The sequence below is a fragment of the Monopterus albus genome, unplaced genomic scaffold, assembly GCF_001952655.1.
Source record: "Monopterus albus unplaced genomic scaffold, M_albus_1.0 scaffold41.1, whole genome shotgun sequence".
NCBI lineage: Eukaryota > Metazoa > Chordata > Actinopteri > Synbranchiformes > Synbranchidae > Monopterus > Monopterus albus.
In genome coordinates, this window is record NW_018127921.1 from 2,391,482 (window position 1) to 2,411,570 (window position 20,089).

General features: G+C 39.7%; 1 protein-coding gene across 1 annotated transcript in view; it reads right to left on the reverse strand.

The window, feature by feature from the left end:
- The window catches only part of exoc4 (exocyst complex component 4), a 133,603-nt gene that overhangs the window by 54,830 nt on the left and 58,684 nt on the right, over positions 1 to 20,089 (reverse strand). Inside the window, exons 12-13 of the mRNA XM_020599515.1 lie at positions 2,642 to 2,744; positions 1,655 to 1,771 (exon numbers count right to left, since the gene is read on the reverse strand). Of these exons, the coding sequence (XP_020455171.1) occupies positions 1,655 to 1,771; positions 2,642 to 2,744 (220 nt within the window). The remainder of the gene's footprint in view (positions 1 to 1,654; positions 1,772 to 2,641; positions 2,745 to 20,089) is intronic.

A 20,089-nucleotide genomic window follows, 5' to 3' on the forward strand; every position in this document is an offset into this window, starting at 1 on the left:
CTGTCTGTAATGAACTGCCACCGCTGTTCCCTCCCTGTGTGAGAACGAGGCACACAGACAGGAAGGCTCTGACAGAAACAAACACCCCACAAAGCGCAACCAACACACACACACACTCTGACAAACACATATCCAAGGTCTACTACACAAACACCCAGAGCACAAACAAACTACCTTTCTTCTTTGACAAGTGCACGGACAAAACACACACACTCACACATAGACGTCAAAAAATATGTGTCCATGTGAAACACATATTTACAATACTGTAGATTTAGATAGTCATACTCCACCAAACATCAAGAAAATCTGACAGCTGAGACGTAGAAAAACCTTGCCAACTGCCTGGATCTTACTTTGGCACTGCTGCAATCCTCAACTTGCCATCACCCTGTTTGGAATATGAAAGGCTGCCAAAATAAACAGGATGAGCCTGTGGGTTCAAATGTGTTATAGTCAATGTGGCTGCCCTTATTGATTAATTTTTTTTCTATCAAATCATTTTTCATTTATGGTTCAGAATTTTGAGCAGCTGGAATTAAATTCCATTCACCTGCACTGCATTAGGGTTGGCAGCATGCATTTTAGAGGTGGATGTCTGAAAACATCAGCACACAAAAACCTAAATCTGCATTGCAAAATGGTTGTGATTTTAGAGATCCAATCTTTTTTTAAGGGAAACAATGACTCATGTAGACATATAGAGAACGGTTCTTGCACACAAATACACACAACTTGCAAACAAAAAACATCCCTAAATAGGTGCAAGCATTGTGAACTTCTTGTATGCCACAGTGGCCGTGTCATGACACAGTCACAGTGTTGTGTGGCTGCAGAGTGAATTTTTGCCTCAATCCTCTAATACTCTGTAGGTCAGCCACTGTAATCACAGACTGACTTTCTGTAGAAAATAGCCCTGGAAATCAGAGAATGGTACATACAAGTGTTATACAGTATATAACCACCAGTAAGCAAGAGCTATAAACTCAAAAAAGATCAAGCACTATTTCTGCCACAATTACGATCCTGTGAGATAGGTGGCAGAGTAGGCATAATGATCTAAGAGAAAGCCAGAAAGGGTGAGGGAGGGTGTATGTGGAAGTGACTGTGTGTGTGTCTGCACCAGAACCAACAGGGACGAGAGAACTGCAAAGTGAGTGGAATCAAGAAAGCCCTCCTCCATTAAACAGGTCTACAAAGGAGAAACTGTGCCAAACAGGTAGTGTGTTTTCAGCCTCTCTAACTGCTCATATGCTATACACACATTCATTACATGAGTGTAACCTTCACCAAAAGTCGAAGGCTATTCACATGCAGTGTTTACAGTTTGAACTGTTGCATTTAAATAACAAAAATTTATCAATGCATGATATCAACTTATAGCAAAACTTGTGACAACAGGTAAATATAGGGTACTATATAACAGGAGGACACAATGTCATTAACATCTGAGTAATCAATGTCCAATCACGAGTCAAATGTTGAGTCCTGTTTTGGTTGAGCAGGCTGGTCATTAAACCAAATGGCCATTCCTAAGGTCATCGTTTCTTATGTAGATTTCCTTATTATACACAAGAAGTTTCTTATCTCCATGTACAGTATAAATATATATATATACTGTATTCATGTTTTGAATATGTTGGATGTTCCTCACCTGCAGCAGAGGTCTCTGGACACCCAGAACCTTCATGGTATCGGCGCTAGCAAGGATCTTCAAAGGGTCGGCTGTCTTGCTGACTGCCTCAATTTCCTTGTTAATTTCTGTTCGCACCTAGTGGTTCAGTGACAAGGGTTTACATTAATTCAGTCAGTGGGTGTTATAAATGGACTAAAGACACACACCACTCTGTTTTTCACACTACTGGGCATCAGGCTACCATAAGCCAGCCTTTCCTGAAATAACAACTCAGTGGTTTGTCAGCTTGTATTTTTCTTTTTCACTTTTAACCCTTTTCTGCACATTTTTCAAAGGTTTAAACTTGCCATTTCTTGTAGGTGAAAATATTCCCATTAGAAACACATTTCTTAAGCTTAAAAGTAAAACTTGAGGGCCAAATTTGCATAAATCAGAATTACAAATATGTTTGTGCATACAGGAACTTTAGATTTGTTTGACTAATACAATTTAAATCAAAACAAAATTCGCATGAGATGCAGAAATCTTCTCTCATTTATGGTATATATACATATGTACCAGCACACAGGAAGAGATCTACCTGTTCTCCTGCCATGTGGGTAGCCACTTATGGAGAACCATAAGCTTGGAAATGAAATATGTAGTTGGGTAAGAAAAGGTATTTTGCTGCAGTGATACTGAGGAGATGAAGTAATACAATGATCCCCATTGTGTTATTTAGTTCAGTTTGGAGAAATCCTCAAAGAGAACAATACAACATTCAAGCCAGCTGACTTTCAAGACTGGGAACCCCACAACTGCTTCAGTGGAATCTTCCAAAATAACAGACTGTGACTTTTAATAGCATACTATAAAATAAAGTGAGCACTGTACTGTTATTTAGTGTTACCAATGTCCCATAGCTGAGGTTGTAATATGAATAATTTTATTTAAAGCATTCCTTTCAGTACTGCTATTGCTGGTATACAAGCCTGTCAGACAGCATAAAAGGCATCAATCACTGACCTGGTTGAGGAATAGGTCATTGATGTAGTAAGTGAGGAAAGTCTGGAGCTGGCACTGCTTGGCCTGGCCCGGCCCCATGCTCGTTTCTATCTCGTGAATGAACCTGGGCAGAACAGTCAAGACAAACGTACATTAGAACAGCTAGGACACATCGACAACATTAACACCAGCTGTGAATAAAGGCTAAATCACCACTAAAATGTTTGAAACGTTATCACAGGAGCAATATGACGCAGGCTGGTGACCAGCAACACAGTAACTCCACATCAACAGATCCAGCATTGACTAGATGGGAAAAGTCTGCCATGGTATCTCACTCTGGAAAGTTTTGTATGACTCTCAAGGTGCCTTTGAGAATGTGAAAGTGCTCAAGTGGAGCTGCTCGGTGCCATTAGTGCAGACTTTAGTTATACTATACAACTCTCAGATGTGTGTGCAACAGCAGTAAATGTGTTCAGCACGATGTCTCTGCAAAGGAAAGAAAAATAAAACAGTTATTTATAGCAGAATAACTGTAAATACCAAGGCTATTTATGTAATTAAAAACATGATCAGAGCCCTAAAATGCATGCTCTCTGAATGCCCCCAGGAAGCTGGTGTCTGGCTGGTCAGACAGGGTCAGACAGTTATGTATGGGCTGAAAGAGGCACACACACACACACACACACATCGTTTGTCAGAGAATCATTGGTCACTGGTCCAGTCTCATGTACACCACAGGGCAAACCATGCAAGAGTGAGCACCTTCTCAAGCGCTCAACATATATAAATGTACAAATAAATCAAACTCCTTACAAAAGAATTCTTTGACCTACAAAACCTGTAGTATATATGACCTAAACTTATAGAAGAGAGTACAAAGAAAAGGAAGAAGAAAAATGATTTATGTGAAAAAATCTTGAAAAACTGAGGAGTGAAGCTGCAAAGATGACTGTACAGGGGGATGTGAATGGACAAAGCCATTTGTAAAAATCAGTGGGAAGATAACATTGCTTTGAAACTGTGTTCACGTGCTGGTAATGTGAAGTGGAAGTTAGAACCAGAAAGCTGCAAACTGGTAACAGCCGGAGACAATGTCTATAGATCGGTGGAGGCGGATGACTGTATGTATACACATGCAAACTTGTGCATGTACAGGCACACATGCACAAAAACATGCAAATACACAAGGAGTAAAAGCTATAAGATCACACTACTCAGCATCTGTGCCCAATTAGTCAACCAGAGCTAAGGCAAGTAAGTGTGTGTGTGCGGATCCTTGTGTGAGACAGAGTGAGTCAGGAACCTAAACCTATTCTAAATCCTTCATTGATTCCCACTGAAACTACCACAACAGAAAGTTAAGGAGGAGAAACTCTTCTGTGGCCTCATTAAAACCGTCAAGCTTGCAAAACAATGGGCGCCTCTCTGTATAAATATGTAGAGAGCAACTTACACAACCCTACTTTACAAAAAATACAATTGCTGCTGACAACTTCATTTCCAGAAATCGATCTTAGGACAAAAGTTACCAGTTTAAACGTGCGTCGTGTTGTTCCGAGATCCATCTCGTGCTGTCATTATTGTCATTGTTTCAATACAAGTGTCAAGATGATGAATCGTCAAGTTAGTGTGTGAACACAGATGGATTTTTGTAGGCAGGGGTGATAACGTTTGAGTAATGTAGCAACAACGAGGCAGTAAAACAGCTTTGTCTATCCAGACAGCCATCTGGAGCTGAGCTGTATGGCCCTTCATGAGGATACTAAGCCCATGGGTGTTGCAAGGAACTTTAGCCAAGGTACTGTAACTGGGCTAAAAGCTCTGCTGGGCCCCACAATGCTGAAAGGATCCTACAAACCTGAAGGAACAGGTTTGCATTTTGGAGCATGAGTTTGACAGACATTAAACAGAACATTCTGTGAGAGGATTCAGAAGCATCCTTTGGAGCGCTGAGGCTGACTAAATGCAAATGGATAAAATAACCTATGGGAAAAGCACAGCAGAGCCTAAAGATTTCCAAATGGATCCTGAAAGAAAATCTATCCCAGCACATTATCATTACAACCACATCTTCCAAACGTCTGCTTTACTGATGTCATGCAGCACACTGTATAAAGAATAACAGCTTCTGGTGATGATGGTCGGGTGATAAAGGAACCAAAACAAGTTAACACACAAATACCCATTCAAAAGCCATCAACTTGACTCAACTCCAAATGAATCACAAAAAAACAAACACAAAACACAGCAGTTTTCAGATTCTACAAGGTCATTTACAGAAACTCATACTCTGAGCCAAACCCCCTACACAAAAACATAAGGAGACAGCCTGACCTCTCACCGAAGAATGACAGCTTGCCTCAATTTTCTCTCTCAAGGCTACAACTGAGCTTGACTTTACAGTGGTCTAAATTGACATTTTCACTGGTTATTATGAGCTCCGACACAACACATCAGAAAATGACATGGTTTGACATCTTCTCAGCGTGCCTGGCTGGAGTTCCTTCATTATTAGTGATGGAAAAAGTTTTTTCTTTGAACAAGTCTGAAGTCTCTACATTAAATAGTCAAAACATATTTCAGACATACTACATAAGCAGCAGGCAAAGTGAAGGCCTAACTCACTTCACAGTCATACCGTGCTACATAAAAGCCAATTTAATGGTAGACAAATCCACAAATAACGTGCATAGTCCCCTTTGATTTGAAAAACCATTGCTAATTCTAAAGATGCTGTCAGTGCATTCCAAACTGCAAGAATTCAGTAATGTGTTTGCTTCATCTTATGAGGTTGTTATAATTGGACCCGATGTGACGTTAACTATGTCGGTTTCATTGCCAGGTGACAGCAAAACACACCAGACAGCCATATGGCAGCTGTACACTGTGGAGGTGTCAGCCAAGTCGCTAAGGAGACAAAGTGGAAGCGCTGAGGAGACACAGCAGCAACAACACAGCATGACTCGCCCCTGTGTGTGAAATCTTTAATAGCCTTAAATAATCTGCTTATTTGCCCTCTCATACACACTATTTCCAGCTGACCAAAAATACTGTGGTAGACACTGACACACAACAAAGACTAAATGTCAAGTATGGTGCTAACTGATTTTCTTATTTTAATAAAGACTTCAATAATGCTGATCATAACAGCAATAAATACAGATGGGTGACAGATTAAAGGAAAATAGTAACATCAGGTTAGCTTTGACTTTTTATTAAACAGCTTCAGTGCTCCTCTGTTGGAGCGAGGAAGGATTGTTCTTCCAGATCTTCTTCTTCAATAAACTTTATTATACTCATTAACAGTAGTGAAAAGTAATTAAGTACATTTACCCAGGTATGGCAATTCAGTAAAATTTTGAGGTATCTGTAGTTTACTTGGGTATTTTCAATTCTTGCTGCTTCATACTTTGACTTCACTACATTTTAGAGGTAAATATTGTACTTTTTACTTCACTGATGATGTTTCAGAATCTGATTAACTATACTGTACAAAATATATTATAATCAGCTGACTTTATTGATACCTTTGGTTCTTTCAATTCACAAAATAACCAAGCAGTACATCAAATTATAAGCAAGTAGGGTAGTTAAAATGATCTCCAGCTTTACCAGCTGCAGCATTAAAGTGATGTACACAATAATGCGTCCATTATTGTAATCCAATAATATGAATGCAGGACTTTTACTTGTGACAGAGCATTTTTATACTATGGTATTTTACTTAAGTAAACAATGTGAGTACTTCTACCGCTGCTCATTAAGCAATTCAGTAACGTTGAGCTGCAACCATAAGTCACTTAAATGATAGGAAACGCACTGGCAATTATTTTGAAGGATAAATAACCAACGTTTTCAGGTTACAGCATCTTTAATGTGAGGAACCGATGCTTCACTTTGTCATACATGATAATAAACTGAATATTTTTCGATTTATTGGTTGGACAAAACAAGACATTTGAAGACACTGTCTTTAACTCCAGAAAGTCCAAATGGGCAGTTTTCCCAAATTTTGACATTTTGTTCATAAAAAGATAAATCAAATAAACAAAAACAAAATTGGCAAAATAACCAGTGACCCATGCATTTTTTTTCTTCTACTTATTTTCCTTTGATTTGTCACTCATCTGTACATAAATGATGCGCTAATAAACTATTTGCTCAATTAGACTGAAGCAGAGCAGCCATCCTTCTGCAACGACACACAACAGAAAAATTGATGAATAATGCAATATACTGTATGTGTAAGACATAGTTGTTTTAGCTTTGAGTTTCAAGCTTTGTTTATGTTCAAAAACTAGCAAAAACTGGGCTGTGCCATTTAAATCAATTCCACACAAACATCTAAATAGATGTGGTAAGAACCTTTCACACACACTTTCAGACAAATGCATATGTGCTGGCACACTGACAAGAGCACAAAACTGATATTCAAATTCAGAAAGAGCGTGTTATAGCATCCCCACGCTCTCCTCAGTGTTTTGTCTCCTCTGGAACCAACATGGCTGCACCAGTCGCACTCAAAATGCACTTTCTTAGCAGCAACTGCAGATGATTGCACTTGACAGCATGTAATTATCTATCATTAGGAAACAGATGTCAGAACCTAGGTTGTGGGGATGGATAATTGTAGATGCCATGCCCTGTGTGTATGTATGTCAAGAAATAACATTTCTGAATGGCATAATGTAGTTATACCAACTAGGATTTGGCTAATGAGCAAACCCGCTGCATCCTAACAGTTCTTTGATTATTCAGAGAAAGCCAAAGTTTTATTTTTTTAAGATAAACAGATGAGAACAGACAGGGACAAAAATGTTTTATGGCAGCAGCTCTGAATTCAATTCCCACTGGAAACTAAACCTGAGGCAACAAATGCTTAAATGGAAAGGGCTGGGATCCCGTCATCTATCTCTATCCACAGCAGCGGAGTAATGATGTCAAAAGAGAAATGGGATAAAGACAGATTTAAGAAAGACAGCAGAATAAGAGTGTGCTCAGATCGATTAGAGACTCAGCATTTTTAAATCTCCCAGAATTCCCCTCAGGCACGAACCTTTCAGCTACAGTGATATTCTGATTTGGCTGCCTAAGGAGGAAAGCTCGTTCTGTAAAGACCTGTCACAGACCAAGGACAGGACGCAGTGAACCTGTGCCACAGGAAAGAGAAGGAGTGTCTGTGTGTGTCTGTGCACACCTATCTCTGCTGAGCATACCTTTTTCCTCATACTATCACACACACACTGTAGACTGACATAAAAACGTACAGCCATCAACACACCACATCCAGTGGCACTTGAAAAGCACTTATCCATATGCAGTTATTTTTCCTCACTGCACTACCCAGTCATTTCAGGAAGACAGGAAAGCCATAAAATTATTTTAATGGATGAGGACACTTTATGGGTTTTATGCCACAACCAGCAGCTTCCATTCCAACAGATCGGTCAATAAATGCTACAATGGCAGCTTTTAATTGTTATCCAATTGTACACTGGATATTGATTCTCTGGGAATATTACACACTCCAGTACACACAACTTACTCATTGCTACAGCAGTATTCAATTAATAAAGTCACACCTGACAATGCATTGAATTGCTCAAGAGATTTCAAAGCCCACAGCCCACTGCTTCAAAGAATAAGAAAAGAAAAATCACATTCTGAATGGCTACTGGCTGGATCCAGAACACCTTTTATCCACAAACTGTATATGTATATTTTTAAACAATTACCACTACCACCACTAGATGGCACTGTGTCAACTTTGACCAGTTGACTGAGACCAGTTTTTTTTTCTTTTTTTTCCTTTTCTTTTTTTTTATAAATGATTTTGAGGAAGAGTTAAGATTCCAGCTGGTGTGTACCTTCTGAAACCTGCACAGGTTTTGCTGTATGAGGGTGTGTATGTGAGAAAGTAAAGGAGGGAAGACAACAACAGACAGAAAGAGATGGGTGAATATATTGTTTTCTTTTTTTGTGATGTGACAAAAGTGTGTGAGTGTGTATGGCTTCATCAGTGCCTGGTGAAATGCATATGGCCTTCCCACGCACCGCCCACACCTGTGCAAGAGCCCCTGCTGTTTCTACCCTGCTCTTGCCCCTGATGCCGCATCACATATGTGTTTGTACATGTGTGTGTGTGTGTGTGTGTGTGTGTGTGTGTGTGTGTGTGTGTGTTGGGGGTATGAGAGTGACAGAGAGAAAGAAAAGGGTACAACAGAAATGTGTGAAGATGCATTATGTAAATTATGTCTGTGCTTATGGAAGCAAGTAAAAATGGGACTCATAATGAGGACTTTTCTTTAGTAGGATAACAGGATATAAAAGAGAGGTCCATCCTCCTGCAACAGTAATGCGGGCTACATAGACTCTGTATAAACCCCAATGGATGACAGGCAGGAAGGACTGCCACTGAGAGATAATCCATCAGTTAATCATTCCCAGTTATTTGAACTTGATCCTGCCACACATATAATGAAAGAAAGATTAGCTGCTTATTTAGATAAAACTTGCCTACAGACCTCAATTTCATAAAACTTTGCCTGGGGTAGTTGTTGTAAGTGTTCTTGTAGGATAAGATGTGACACAAAAGAAGTGTCTATGCAGGCAGGTAGCAGAATTAAACTTGTGATCACGACACTGATGCTGATGCTTAATCTCAGTGATTTGCCTTGAAATGAAATATTAGCTAATGATTCCAAAAAATCTTAGTGACCTTTACAAATTCTTGAGAGACTATGCCAAAAAAGAGAACTTGTGTTTAGCTAGTAAAATAATTACATAGGGTAACACAGTTTTCACATTACATTTCTGGAAGCTGATTAATAACTCAGGCCACCCATTGATCAGTGCACCTCGAGATCAAGATCAGGGTGCTGGAGACACACACACACACACACACACACACATACTTAGATTTACCATATGTCAACATGGAAGTGCGAGCTTCGGCTCACACCAAATGACCAATAGGATCACGAACTATTGAAGGTTGCACCCAGCAGCCCAAGAAGATAGCGCTGTAATGGCTGCACTGTGATCAGACTTTCAGTAAACTTTCTGTTGATTTTAAACAGTCCTCTCCTGTCTTCACTTCTCATGCTTCCAACAAAAGAATTGGGTTAATTTCTAACAGTAAGACAAGCACAGGTGGAAATAAAATTACTGATGGCTGATTTCCATTTAGCTAACCAGTTTCAGGGTCCTGGTCCTATGCATGCTGGCTTGCTGGAGTTATCATTTAGGTTAATAATTCCACCTGTACTTTTCCTACTCTGACAGTCAAAATTACTGATGTGAAAAAGGCCTATTACAACCAACTTATGAGCAGAATGCATGTAAATGTAGGTTTAGAGCTGTAAATCCGATAATCGTAGCTGCCACTGTGTCCTACAGCTTGTGTCTTAGCTGCTGACACAAGCTCAGCTTAGCTGTGGATACTGATACATAGCAAAACTGGGGCAAATGTAGGAAAATGAACGTGATGTTTCTTAATGTTTATCCATTCTTGACATAAAAGTAAGCAAGTCTAAAACTGTAATAGCAATAGATTTTCTTTTTCTGTGTGTTCCCACACATGTATTGCTTGCATGCACATTTATGTCTATGCATCTATTTTTGTCAGCATGTGTGTGCTTGTGTGTATGTACTGTATGGTTGTGTGTGTGTGTGAGTGTACTGGCTCGTCGCAGTGTGGTGCAGACCAATTAAAATGTGGGAGATTGATGACCAGGGGCTCTGAGCAGTAGCAGCAGCAGTAGCAGCAGCAGTAGCGGTAGCAGACAGCTGCTTCCTGCAGACAACAGGAAATGAGATGGCCTTGTTTAGCTGACGCTGCCAGCGCCAACAGCACAGAGCCTCAAAGACAAATCACCACCTTACCGCTGCTACTGGCTGACTCCTCCATCTTCCTACAGCATGCTCTCCACTCTCCACCTCTTTATCTCTCTCTAATTCTACCCAAGGCTATCTCTCTCATTAGTTTTTCTCTAAGAGTAATGTAGTCCAGGTATCAGCAGTTAATACAGTGCAGATGCTAAGTACAGATATGGACAGAGAGAAGCTACCGCTATTCTTTGATCCTAAGCTGCCCCATAAAACTCTGAGCCATCAATAACTTGGCACACAGGGCATGTGAGCCAACTTAGGTGCAGAAGGTAATGGGAATCACTCATGTAGTCAGCTCAGTAATCTGGAAGTAATGCATGATTAAAGTCAATTCAAATGTATTTGACTTGCTCAAAGGCAACAGCAGGCTGGCCAATTATGGTTTATTGTTGAATCACCCCCTTATGCCCATTTTTGAAAATATTCGATTCACAGTTGTGTGTGCGATGGCTGTGTCCAGCACTGAAAGAACATTTCACTCCAATGAAACTTAGTTTCAAAGACAAACACCTTCCCTGCGTGTTGCCTTGGGCAAGGAAATCATAGCAGCAGGGGTACAAACCTGTCCACTGCTGGATCATTCCTATTCACAACAGCCTCCAAATTTTCAGTGGATCAGATCTCAAGTGTGAATTTTATATAATGGGCTGTCTCTACAGTCTACTGAATGGTTAAGTATTAAGATTTTTGGAATAAAAGTGGACTGTCAAGAAACTAGTGAGTCTGTAACGGGTAATGAAGTTATTATGACAAATGGTAGCAACAATTATGTGACATGAAATACTGAATAAACTCTGGATCTGTCTTTCAACCTCCTGCTCTGCATTACTCATACAAAAAAAAAGATGCTTTGTGTAGATTTCCCCTGTGGAACACAGAGCACATTCATCTTTAAAGGAAGCTAACTGTTGGGGTTTTCTTACTTTACAGTCCTGTAAATGGAGGCGGGATGTTGGACACAAAAGGAGGTTCAAGATTTCTCATATGCTACACTGACCCCATGAGGAAAGATGCCTCGATGTCACAATGCGTAGCTACTGGTTCTAAATTAGTGCTTTTGTGACCACTGTACAATGTCTGTCAATAAAGACAGAGAGGCAGGTGACAGCGCTGTTCATGGCTGGCTCCATTGTGTGTTTGTGTGTGTATGGCTCCTTCAAAAACCACGCAACAAATTGCTTGATTCAGACACATACACACGCATACAATTGCCTAGTCAGACAGACAGGTGCAGACAGAAATTTCACCTGTCCTGATTGTCCTCTGCTCAATGCTTAAGTATTTAAGTGTTCATCTCCTCCTTATAAAACAAGCCTGATTAATAAGCTAAGCTCTAAGTGGCCTCCCACAGGTGACATTTACTGAGACAGAGGAAAAGGGACTCCTTTATTAAAGTAGGCCAAGAAGTACAAAACAAAGCTGACAGAGTAAAATACAGACACCAACAATTAGAGCACCTTTACTTTGGCAGTTTAGACTAGTTCAAGAGAAGCTGTTAAAATCGTCAAGCTGTAAAAGAGCAACAGACAGAGCTTGGTAGCCAAACTGACGTGTTAAACCGATCGTTTCTCATCTTTGCAAACAATGACACACTGATGCAAACACACCCCCAATATGCTCTTTTTATATCAGAGTTGATGGTGATGATATAGATTTTTTGAGCCATTAAAAGACATGCAAGGTTCAGCAAATGACACAGCAAGACTGAAATGGCAACTATCCCTGGGAGAGAGAAGTGCGAAGGCACTTGTCCATTCACCTGAAAACTGCTGAGAAAAACACTTAACCTGCACACAACACACAAAGGGCTGGCAGCAAAGATGGACACAAGGAGTCTATTTTGGCCCAAAGGGAAGAGTGAATGGAAAGTTGCCCTGAAGAAAATAGGAAAGTCGAGGTCAAAAGAATTGTTGTGAGGAAAAGGCAATGGGTTTGATATTTTCTCAAAATATCAAAATTGCAATGGCCGCAGGTCAAGGAGTGCCATTCTGCTGAGTTTTATATATATATATAAACACTACTGCACCCACAGAAAACTAGTTTTATTTTATATTCCCATTTCAGTATGTGTGTGTTCCTTCATAGCTCTCAGCCAACATATTCCAGCACAGTGTACAAGCACTGCATAGTATCAGACACCTAATGGTCGATGCATTCCTTCAAACAGGTTGCTAGGTGAACCGTTTCTCCTTCTTACTGTATGCCCTTATCTCCTCTTCTCGATCTTCCACCCTTCATTTGACTCCATTCTCTCTCTCCCCTGCTGTCATGACTGGTCTCTTCCCCCTGCATCGCTTATGACTCTTCCCTCTCTCTCATCTCTTTCACCCTCTTTCCCCTAATTCCCCCACCTCTCTCTATTTTCACCACTATGCTGTTGTTATCTCTCCAAGACACCATTTCAATACACCCCCTCCCCTCTTCCCCATACCTTTCCTGCAGCTCTCTTCTCTCTGTTAGCCTCCTATTCCATTTAAACCTTTATGCTAGCGTAGGACTTTCCATCCTGTGGCGTCCGGGTAGTAAATTGAAATGGTTCTGGGGGGCTCCACTGAAGCCTGATTGAATTTAAAAAGAGAAAGTGCCATAAAGAGAACTAGTGGTGAGAGGTCTGTAATACACTGAAGGGCTCCCCAAGCTATGACAGTGTTGACAGAGACAAAAGGAAGAATGGGGTATGGGAAGTGAGGATGGGGGAAAGGAGAGAGGCAGAAAAAGGAGGAGAGGGCAAAGTGAAGGTGGACAGAAGCAGTGACAGGAAAAAGGAGGAAGAGAAGAAAGAGTAAAAGCAATAGGATGGAAAAAGGAGAGAAAAGGGAGAAAGAGTAGGAGGGCGGAATGATTGAAAATGTATAAAACTCTTCATCGGCTTTAAAGTCAGCCTATTACCTGTCACACACAAGCAGATAGACAGACACACAAAAACCCTCACAAGCGTGCACCCTTGATAGCAACACCTCACAGAAATGCCTCAATCATGGTTTGCATGGCCTGGAGGGAGCAAGGTGACAGGTCTCATATTGGAGACTGCCAACAAAATGCAATTCCAGGAAGTCAGCTCTAGGGCTGTGTGTCTGTCATACCTACAGCTCTGATAATACTCCCACACATCACATTACATTGCTGAAATAGCCACCTCTCAGCATACAGGGCATGCACAAAGTGAAGGTTGGAATCCCGCACACACACACACACACACACACACACACACACACAGGCTTTCAGTATAGATTAATGACGAGGAGAAAATGATGTAATGGGTTAAATTATGCACTGATCCTGTCATAACCTGTCCAAGCTTGCTTGCTGTACTGTCATGTCTTGGTCTGTGTGTGTGTGTCCACTTGAAAGGGCTCTCAGGGGAGAGACAGGCAAACCTGAGCTGAAACTGACCATTAGCCTTGTGTGTTTCACTTTAAAGAGCATGTGTGCCTATGGGCGATCTGTGTGAGTGGGGTGTTTTCATGTACATGTTCATGCACTTGCAGTCAAAATTATTCAACCCCCAATGCAAATTAGGTGTATTGGAAAATTTTACAAACCTTCAGCTGTTTGCAAAGAACAAATCAAACAAGAACTGAAATAGCTCAACACAAGTAATATAACAAGTGGTTTCTCCAAATTCAACACAAAATACTTTTAATGACTTCTGCATCTCAAAATTATTCCACCCTCTGAATAGAATCCCTCACAAGTGCACACATCAGGTGTTGTCTCAAGCACACCTCATGCAACTAATCCAGGGCATCATTAGTTGCATCAGGTGTGACTGAGATAGAACACATCAAATACCTGAACTGGCTAAGAGTTTGTTAAGTACCATGTTTAAATGCATGTTAGAAACATGACTAAGTCAAAAGAACTATCAAAAAAGTTGAGAAGCAATTATTCTCTTTCACAAACAAGGAAAACAATACAAAAACATGGCGAAGGCTGCACAGTAAGGCACATACTAAACACTGAAGGTGTCCTTGCTAGAAGATGTACACTACTGCTGACCCAAAAGCACCATAAAGATTGGCTCCAATATGCTCAAAATCATATAAATAAGCCACAGACCTTTTGGGATACTGTTCTGTGGAGCAGTGAAACAAATCTGGAACTTTTTGGGCCTATGGATCAGCAGCATGTCTGAAGGAGAAGAATGAAGCATACGCTGAAAAGAACACCCTGCCTACAGTGAAGCATGGTAGTGGCTCGTTGATGCTCTGGGGCTGCTTTGCTTCCACTGGCACTGGGAACCTGCAACATGTGGACAGCAAGATGGATTCATTCAAGTATGAGAAAATTCTGGGAGACAAAGTCATGTCGTCTGTGAGTAAGGTGAAGCTTGGGCATCAATGGAGTTTCCAAAAGGGCAATGATCCCAAGCATATCTCAAAGTCCACCAAGGCTTGGTTGCACAAGAGGTCTTGGAAGATTCTAGAGTGGCCATCACAGTCACTTGACTTGAACCCCATAGAAAATCTCTGGTTGGACATGAAGAAGGGGGTTGCAGCAGGGAAACCCAAAAACATTAGTGAACTGGAGGCCCTTGCCCATGAGGAATGTGCTAAGATTCCTCAGGAATGCTGCCAGAAGCTGGTGTCTGTCTATGCATCATGTTTGCAGCAAGTCTTAAAAGCCAAAGGATGGTCTATAAGTACTAAAGACATGCCATGAGGGGTTTGAATACTTCGGAGACTGCAGAAGTCATTAAAAGTTGTATTTTGTGTTCAAGTTGCAGAAATCACTTGTTACATTAGTTGTGTTGAGCTATTTCGACTATTTTTGTTTGATTTGTTCATTGCAAACAGCTGAAAGTTTGTAAATTTTGCCAATACACATACTTTGTAATGGGGGTTGAGTAATTTTGACTGCAACTGTATGGGTAAAGAGAGAATCTATAAAATATTTCAGGTATCAGGATGAACAAATGGAGGGGAAGAAAAGACCCACAGATCCAAACAATTCCCTGATGGCTGAATTCCTCAAAACAACAGAGTGATTTACAGTTTACATCAGATCACAGTGAGTTTTAACTTAATTAACAAAATTAATCATAATTGAGATAAATAACCGTTAAAATGTCAGAACAAAGCCGTCTTTTATTTATTAAAGCTGACAATGATTACACACTTCACTAATAAAAGGATAAATTGTCAGCTACTGTATAAACTGAATTTTGCCAAAACTGGCTTGGACTACATTTAATTTAATGAGCGTTTGCACAGGAGTTCAGTATATGATGGACGTGGCAGCTCATTGATTTGGATCTGATAGGAACTGCTGTGTCAGAACTGATGTGACAAAATCATGTGAGAGAATTTAAATAAGCATGAACGCAGGAACAAAATATATGGTATAGTTACAGATCATTGTGGGGGCATTTCTCAAAGCCACTTAGCATGTACTATTAAATAGTGATGCTATAGGTCAGCGGTCCCCAACCTTTTTTGTACCAGGGACCGGTTTCATGCATGAAAGTTTTTCCACGGACCGGGTAGAGGCGCGGGAGTTCCAATAACAAAAACCTTTGTCAGTTCATATCACCTGTTGCCTATCACCTGTTGCGATGAACCCGTAACTTAGGTAGGAATTGTGGTATTTTCTTTTAAATGCAGCTTTCTTTTTGCTGGCAGTCTGTGACCCTTCTGCTGTCCTATCGTTTGCTTGTTCCATCCCGAAAAAGCTCTCAAGTGAATTTTGTTTTTGGCTCATTTTTTGTAAAGGGTTAGCTTGTGTTGCCGATGTGTAAAATTAAAGAAAAATAACTATAATTTTAACCACAAAATTCTTTCTTTGTGGCCCGGTACCAAATGATCCACAGACCGGTACCAGTCTGGGTCCAGGGTTTGGGGACCCCTGCTATAGGTGATAAACCTAGTATTATTTCCCATCTTTGATTTGATTTGATTTGATTTATTTATTCTTTCAAACATGTAACAACAGTCAGTATGTAACCACACATAATTCCAGACATATCCACAAACATATTTTCAATTTGCTTATACCTAGTACATGCTTGAACGGAGTAGGAAGAAGTTAGACTTATCTAGTCCTACCCCCTAACATCATCTTATCATCATTGGTTTGCAAGCAGTATTACTACATGGATAATTTTGTTCTACATCCACACTCCCATCTGATTAATCATTAAGCCTGTTCTTGCTCATATCTTGATTGACACATACCTTTATATCTGTGTTTAAACTCATCAATTTTCTTATGTCCACACTTAAATTATTCTATCTTTGATGGCAATGTTAAGAGCATATGGGACTGCCTCATCTACCATGTCCTTAAGCAGCCAAAGTCTCTGCACACAGCAGATGCCATTTTTACTACATGAATAACAGTGCCTAACATTTCAGGTTTTTGTGACAAAGTGCTGCTATATGTACCAACCAGAAAACTGTCCTCATCTTTCCCATCTCTTCCAAACCAAAATAAGAGTACGAGGTGTATTTGGCTAACCCAGCTGTGCCTATTTTGGTGAGGAGGCTTCTTTTCCTAGAACACAGCTATACAATTGGTTAGACACAGCTTTATCGCTGTGTTGAGATTCAGTTATTAATATGATGTTGTTAGAAATTAATAAATCAGGCAGATAATTATTAGACTTTAATGTGTTACTAATGCAGTTTAGTAAGATTCAAAGTCTGCTCTAGTCTGCTCTGTTTCAAGGTTAGCAGTAAGCCTGTAGTAGCAGGGGGAGCATGACGTGAATGCATTAGCAGCTAAAGAAAAGACACGTTGGCGTTACCATTACAGAAAACGAAGCTCTGAGCTAACATTAAGTCATAAATTTTAACATTAGTTATTAGTGTAAGAAATAATGAAACAAAATTATGATGTACCTGATTTTAAGTAACGTTGTTACGTATATTATGATGCTAATTATATATTTAGAACCATAACGGTGGGCTGTGAAAGCTGCTAATAGTGGGAGCTAAATGCATTTTCATTTGTGCTGGAAAAAAACAAAACAAAAAAACTTAGAAAAAAAATTCAACTGGACTAGATTTCTAGGTCGAAGACATTTCACTTCTCATCTAAGAGGCTTCATCAGTTCATGGATGAAAGGTGAAACGTATTTGAAACTAAACTTATTGATAATATTAAATTATACTGCACATCTTATCAGGTCTTACTATGACCTGGATGAATGAGAATCTGCACAGACAACTTATCAATATGTAAAATTAAAGTTTATCATTTCTCTTAGAGGAAATTTCAGCACTAATACTTGTATTGTTATTACTAAGCTCAAACTTAAAAAAATTAAAAGCTGAAATATGCAGACACAACAGCAGCAACCCAATCAAGAAACTAAACTTGATAATATTAAATTATACTGCATATCTTATCACTTGTGCCAGTTATCAGCAATTTAACCAATATAGTCATCAACTCAGTCCACTGCTTTGTTAGTATGCAATGCTGAAAACTGCAGTCTGCTACTCCTAATTTGTATTTGTTGCTTCCTCACACACTACAGAGGCATCTACTCTGGTGGGCAAAGGTGGGTTTCTTAGCTGAAAACTTGTGCTTTGTTTAGGTAGAGAAGGCAAACCTATTTGGCTAAAACTTGTAGATGCTAGCGTAAATGCTGTCAGTGTTTTAGATCACACATTAAATACTAATGGAATAACCAATAATCCTCCGAAAGCAAGTTAGCAATTAAAGTATAGAGCACATCATCAAAAGATGCAGAAGATTTTGTTCATACAAAGTGATGGTCTTTTTAATAAAGCATGGTTTTACATTTGGTGAGAACTCTTTCTTAATACAGTAGGTCAGGTGCTTTGCAAATGTATACCAGACTGTGAATGAACAGACTTTCATTTGTTCAGTGTTATATCCATTATTAAACTAATAATTTAATGGTTTTCAGGTTTCAGTAATTACAGGAATATTTCATCGTTTTGCTTTTGTACAGGGAGACCAGGGCAAGCAGTAAATGAGCCAGTGAAAGTAAAACGGACAAAAAAAAAAAAGAGAGCCGGAGGAACAATGAGAGATGGTGTGGCAATAAAAGGGGATTAGGCACAAGTCATAACAATCAGTACACAGCCTACAGTAGTTAGCTGTTAAACAACTGGACCAGAGTTTAGTGTCACATGATGAGACAACCCTGCAGTAAACATGTAAGGACTGACAAAAGCATATTCTAGTTAAACAACTCTGTATTTGATATTGGTGAGGTTACAGTACCTGTGCTATGCACAGAAGTAAAGACATACAGTGGGTACGGAAAGTATTCAGACCCCCTTAAATTTTTCACTCTTTGTTATATTGCAGCCATATGCTAAAATCATTTAAGTTCATTGTTTTCCTCATTAATGTACACACAGCACCCCATATTGACAGAAAAACACAGAATTTTTGACATTTTTGCAGATTTATTAAAGAAAAACTGAAATATCACATGGTCATAAGTATTCAGACCCTTTGCTGTGACACTCATATATCTGAATACTTTCCGTACCCACTGTATGGCTGAATAATTTGCTTTAAAAAGGTTTTGTGAGGAATTTATTAAAACTCTCCTGAAGTACGATACATCATCAAAATAACTTCGTTTTGGGTAAAAGTGTTTCCTTATACTCACCCAGAGTGGCTTAAGAAGGACAGTGACAACATCTCTACTGACTCTAAGAACTTCTTTTAAACAGTAATGGCAGATCATGAGAACACTGAATAGCTCTAAACATCAGGACCATTGCCATAGAGTTACATTGACCTGGTTGCTATTTTCTAAAGTAAGAAGTTGAAATCAATAGAAATAATTACACTTGTGACATATGACATGTGTCAACCCATTTATACATGTTTTACAAGCTTTTTTTGACTGTCTCCTTCAAATAATTGGTCACATTAATAGATTTGGTACCTAGCTAACTAGCTAAATTAGCTGAGCTATCTACAACAACAGAACAAAATTAAGGCTGCAAGGCTGCACAAGTCATTAAAAGAAGTAATTAGCAAAATCCTCTGTTCCCTGCAGAAACTATGAACTGGCTGTTTGGAACTATTTGAAGCTACATGAGTCACACAACCTGCTACCGTTTTGACGCCCCAGTATTGCAACTCCTCTATCTTAAGGGCCCTGCAATCGCCTTGCCACCAGCACTTTAGTGCTATTAGTTCTTTCAACATAAACCAAAAATTAGGTTTGAATATTCAGCTACAAGTAGCACGCATTCTGTGGCTTGTTCTTCCTGGCAACACCCCCTCTCCTCTGTATTATCTATAGCAACATATGGGGAAGTTCAATGACTATAGGAAATGTGAGCCATACCTTGCTCATTTGTGCTCCAAATATGGATAAGCAGGCAGTAGAGGTATATACTCTTTCTTAACTCAACTAGACCCACTGGACTTAGTCTTAATTTTTTATTCATCTCACTCTGCTGTCTTTCAGTGTAACAAAGGATTTTACCAGCCTACATCCTGGAATGCTCTCATTACCTTGGTGCAGTTGCCAAGGGAGCTGGTGTGATATTCAATACTCCTGTGTTTCCAATCCCTCCAATCTCATTTACACTTGACACCTGACATTTGCATAATGGCCTCGCTCCATCTCCTATCTAG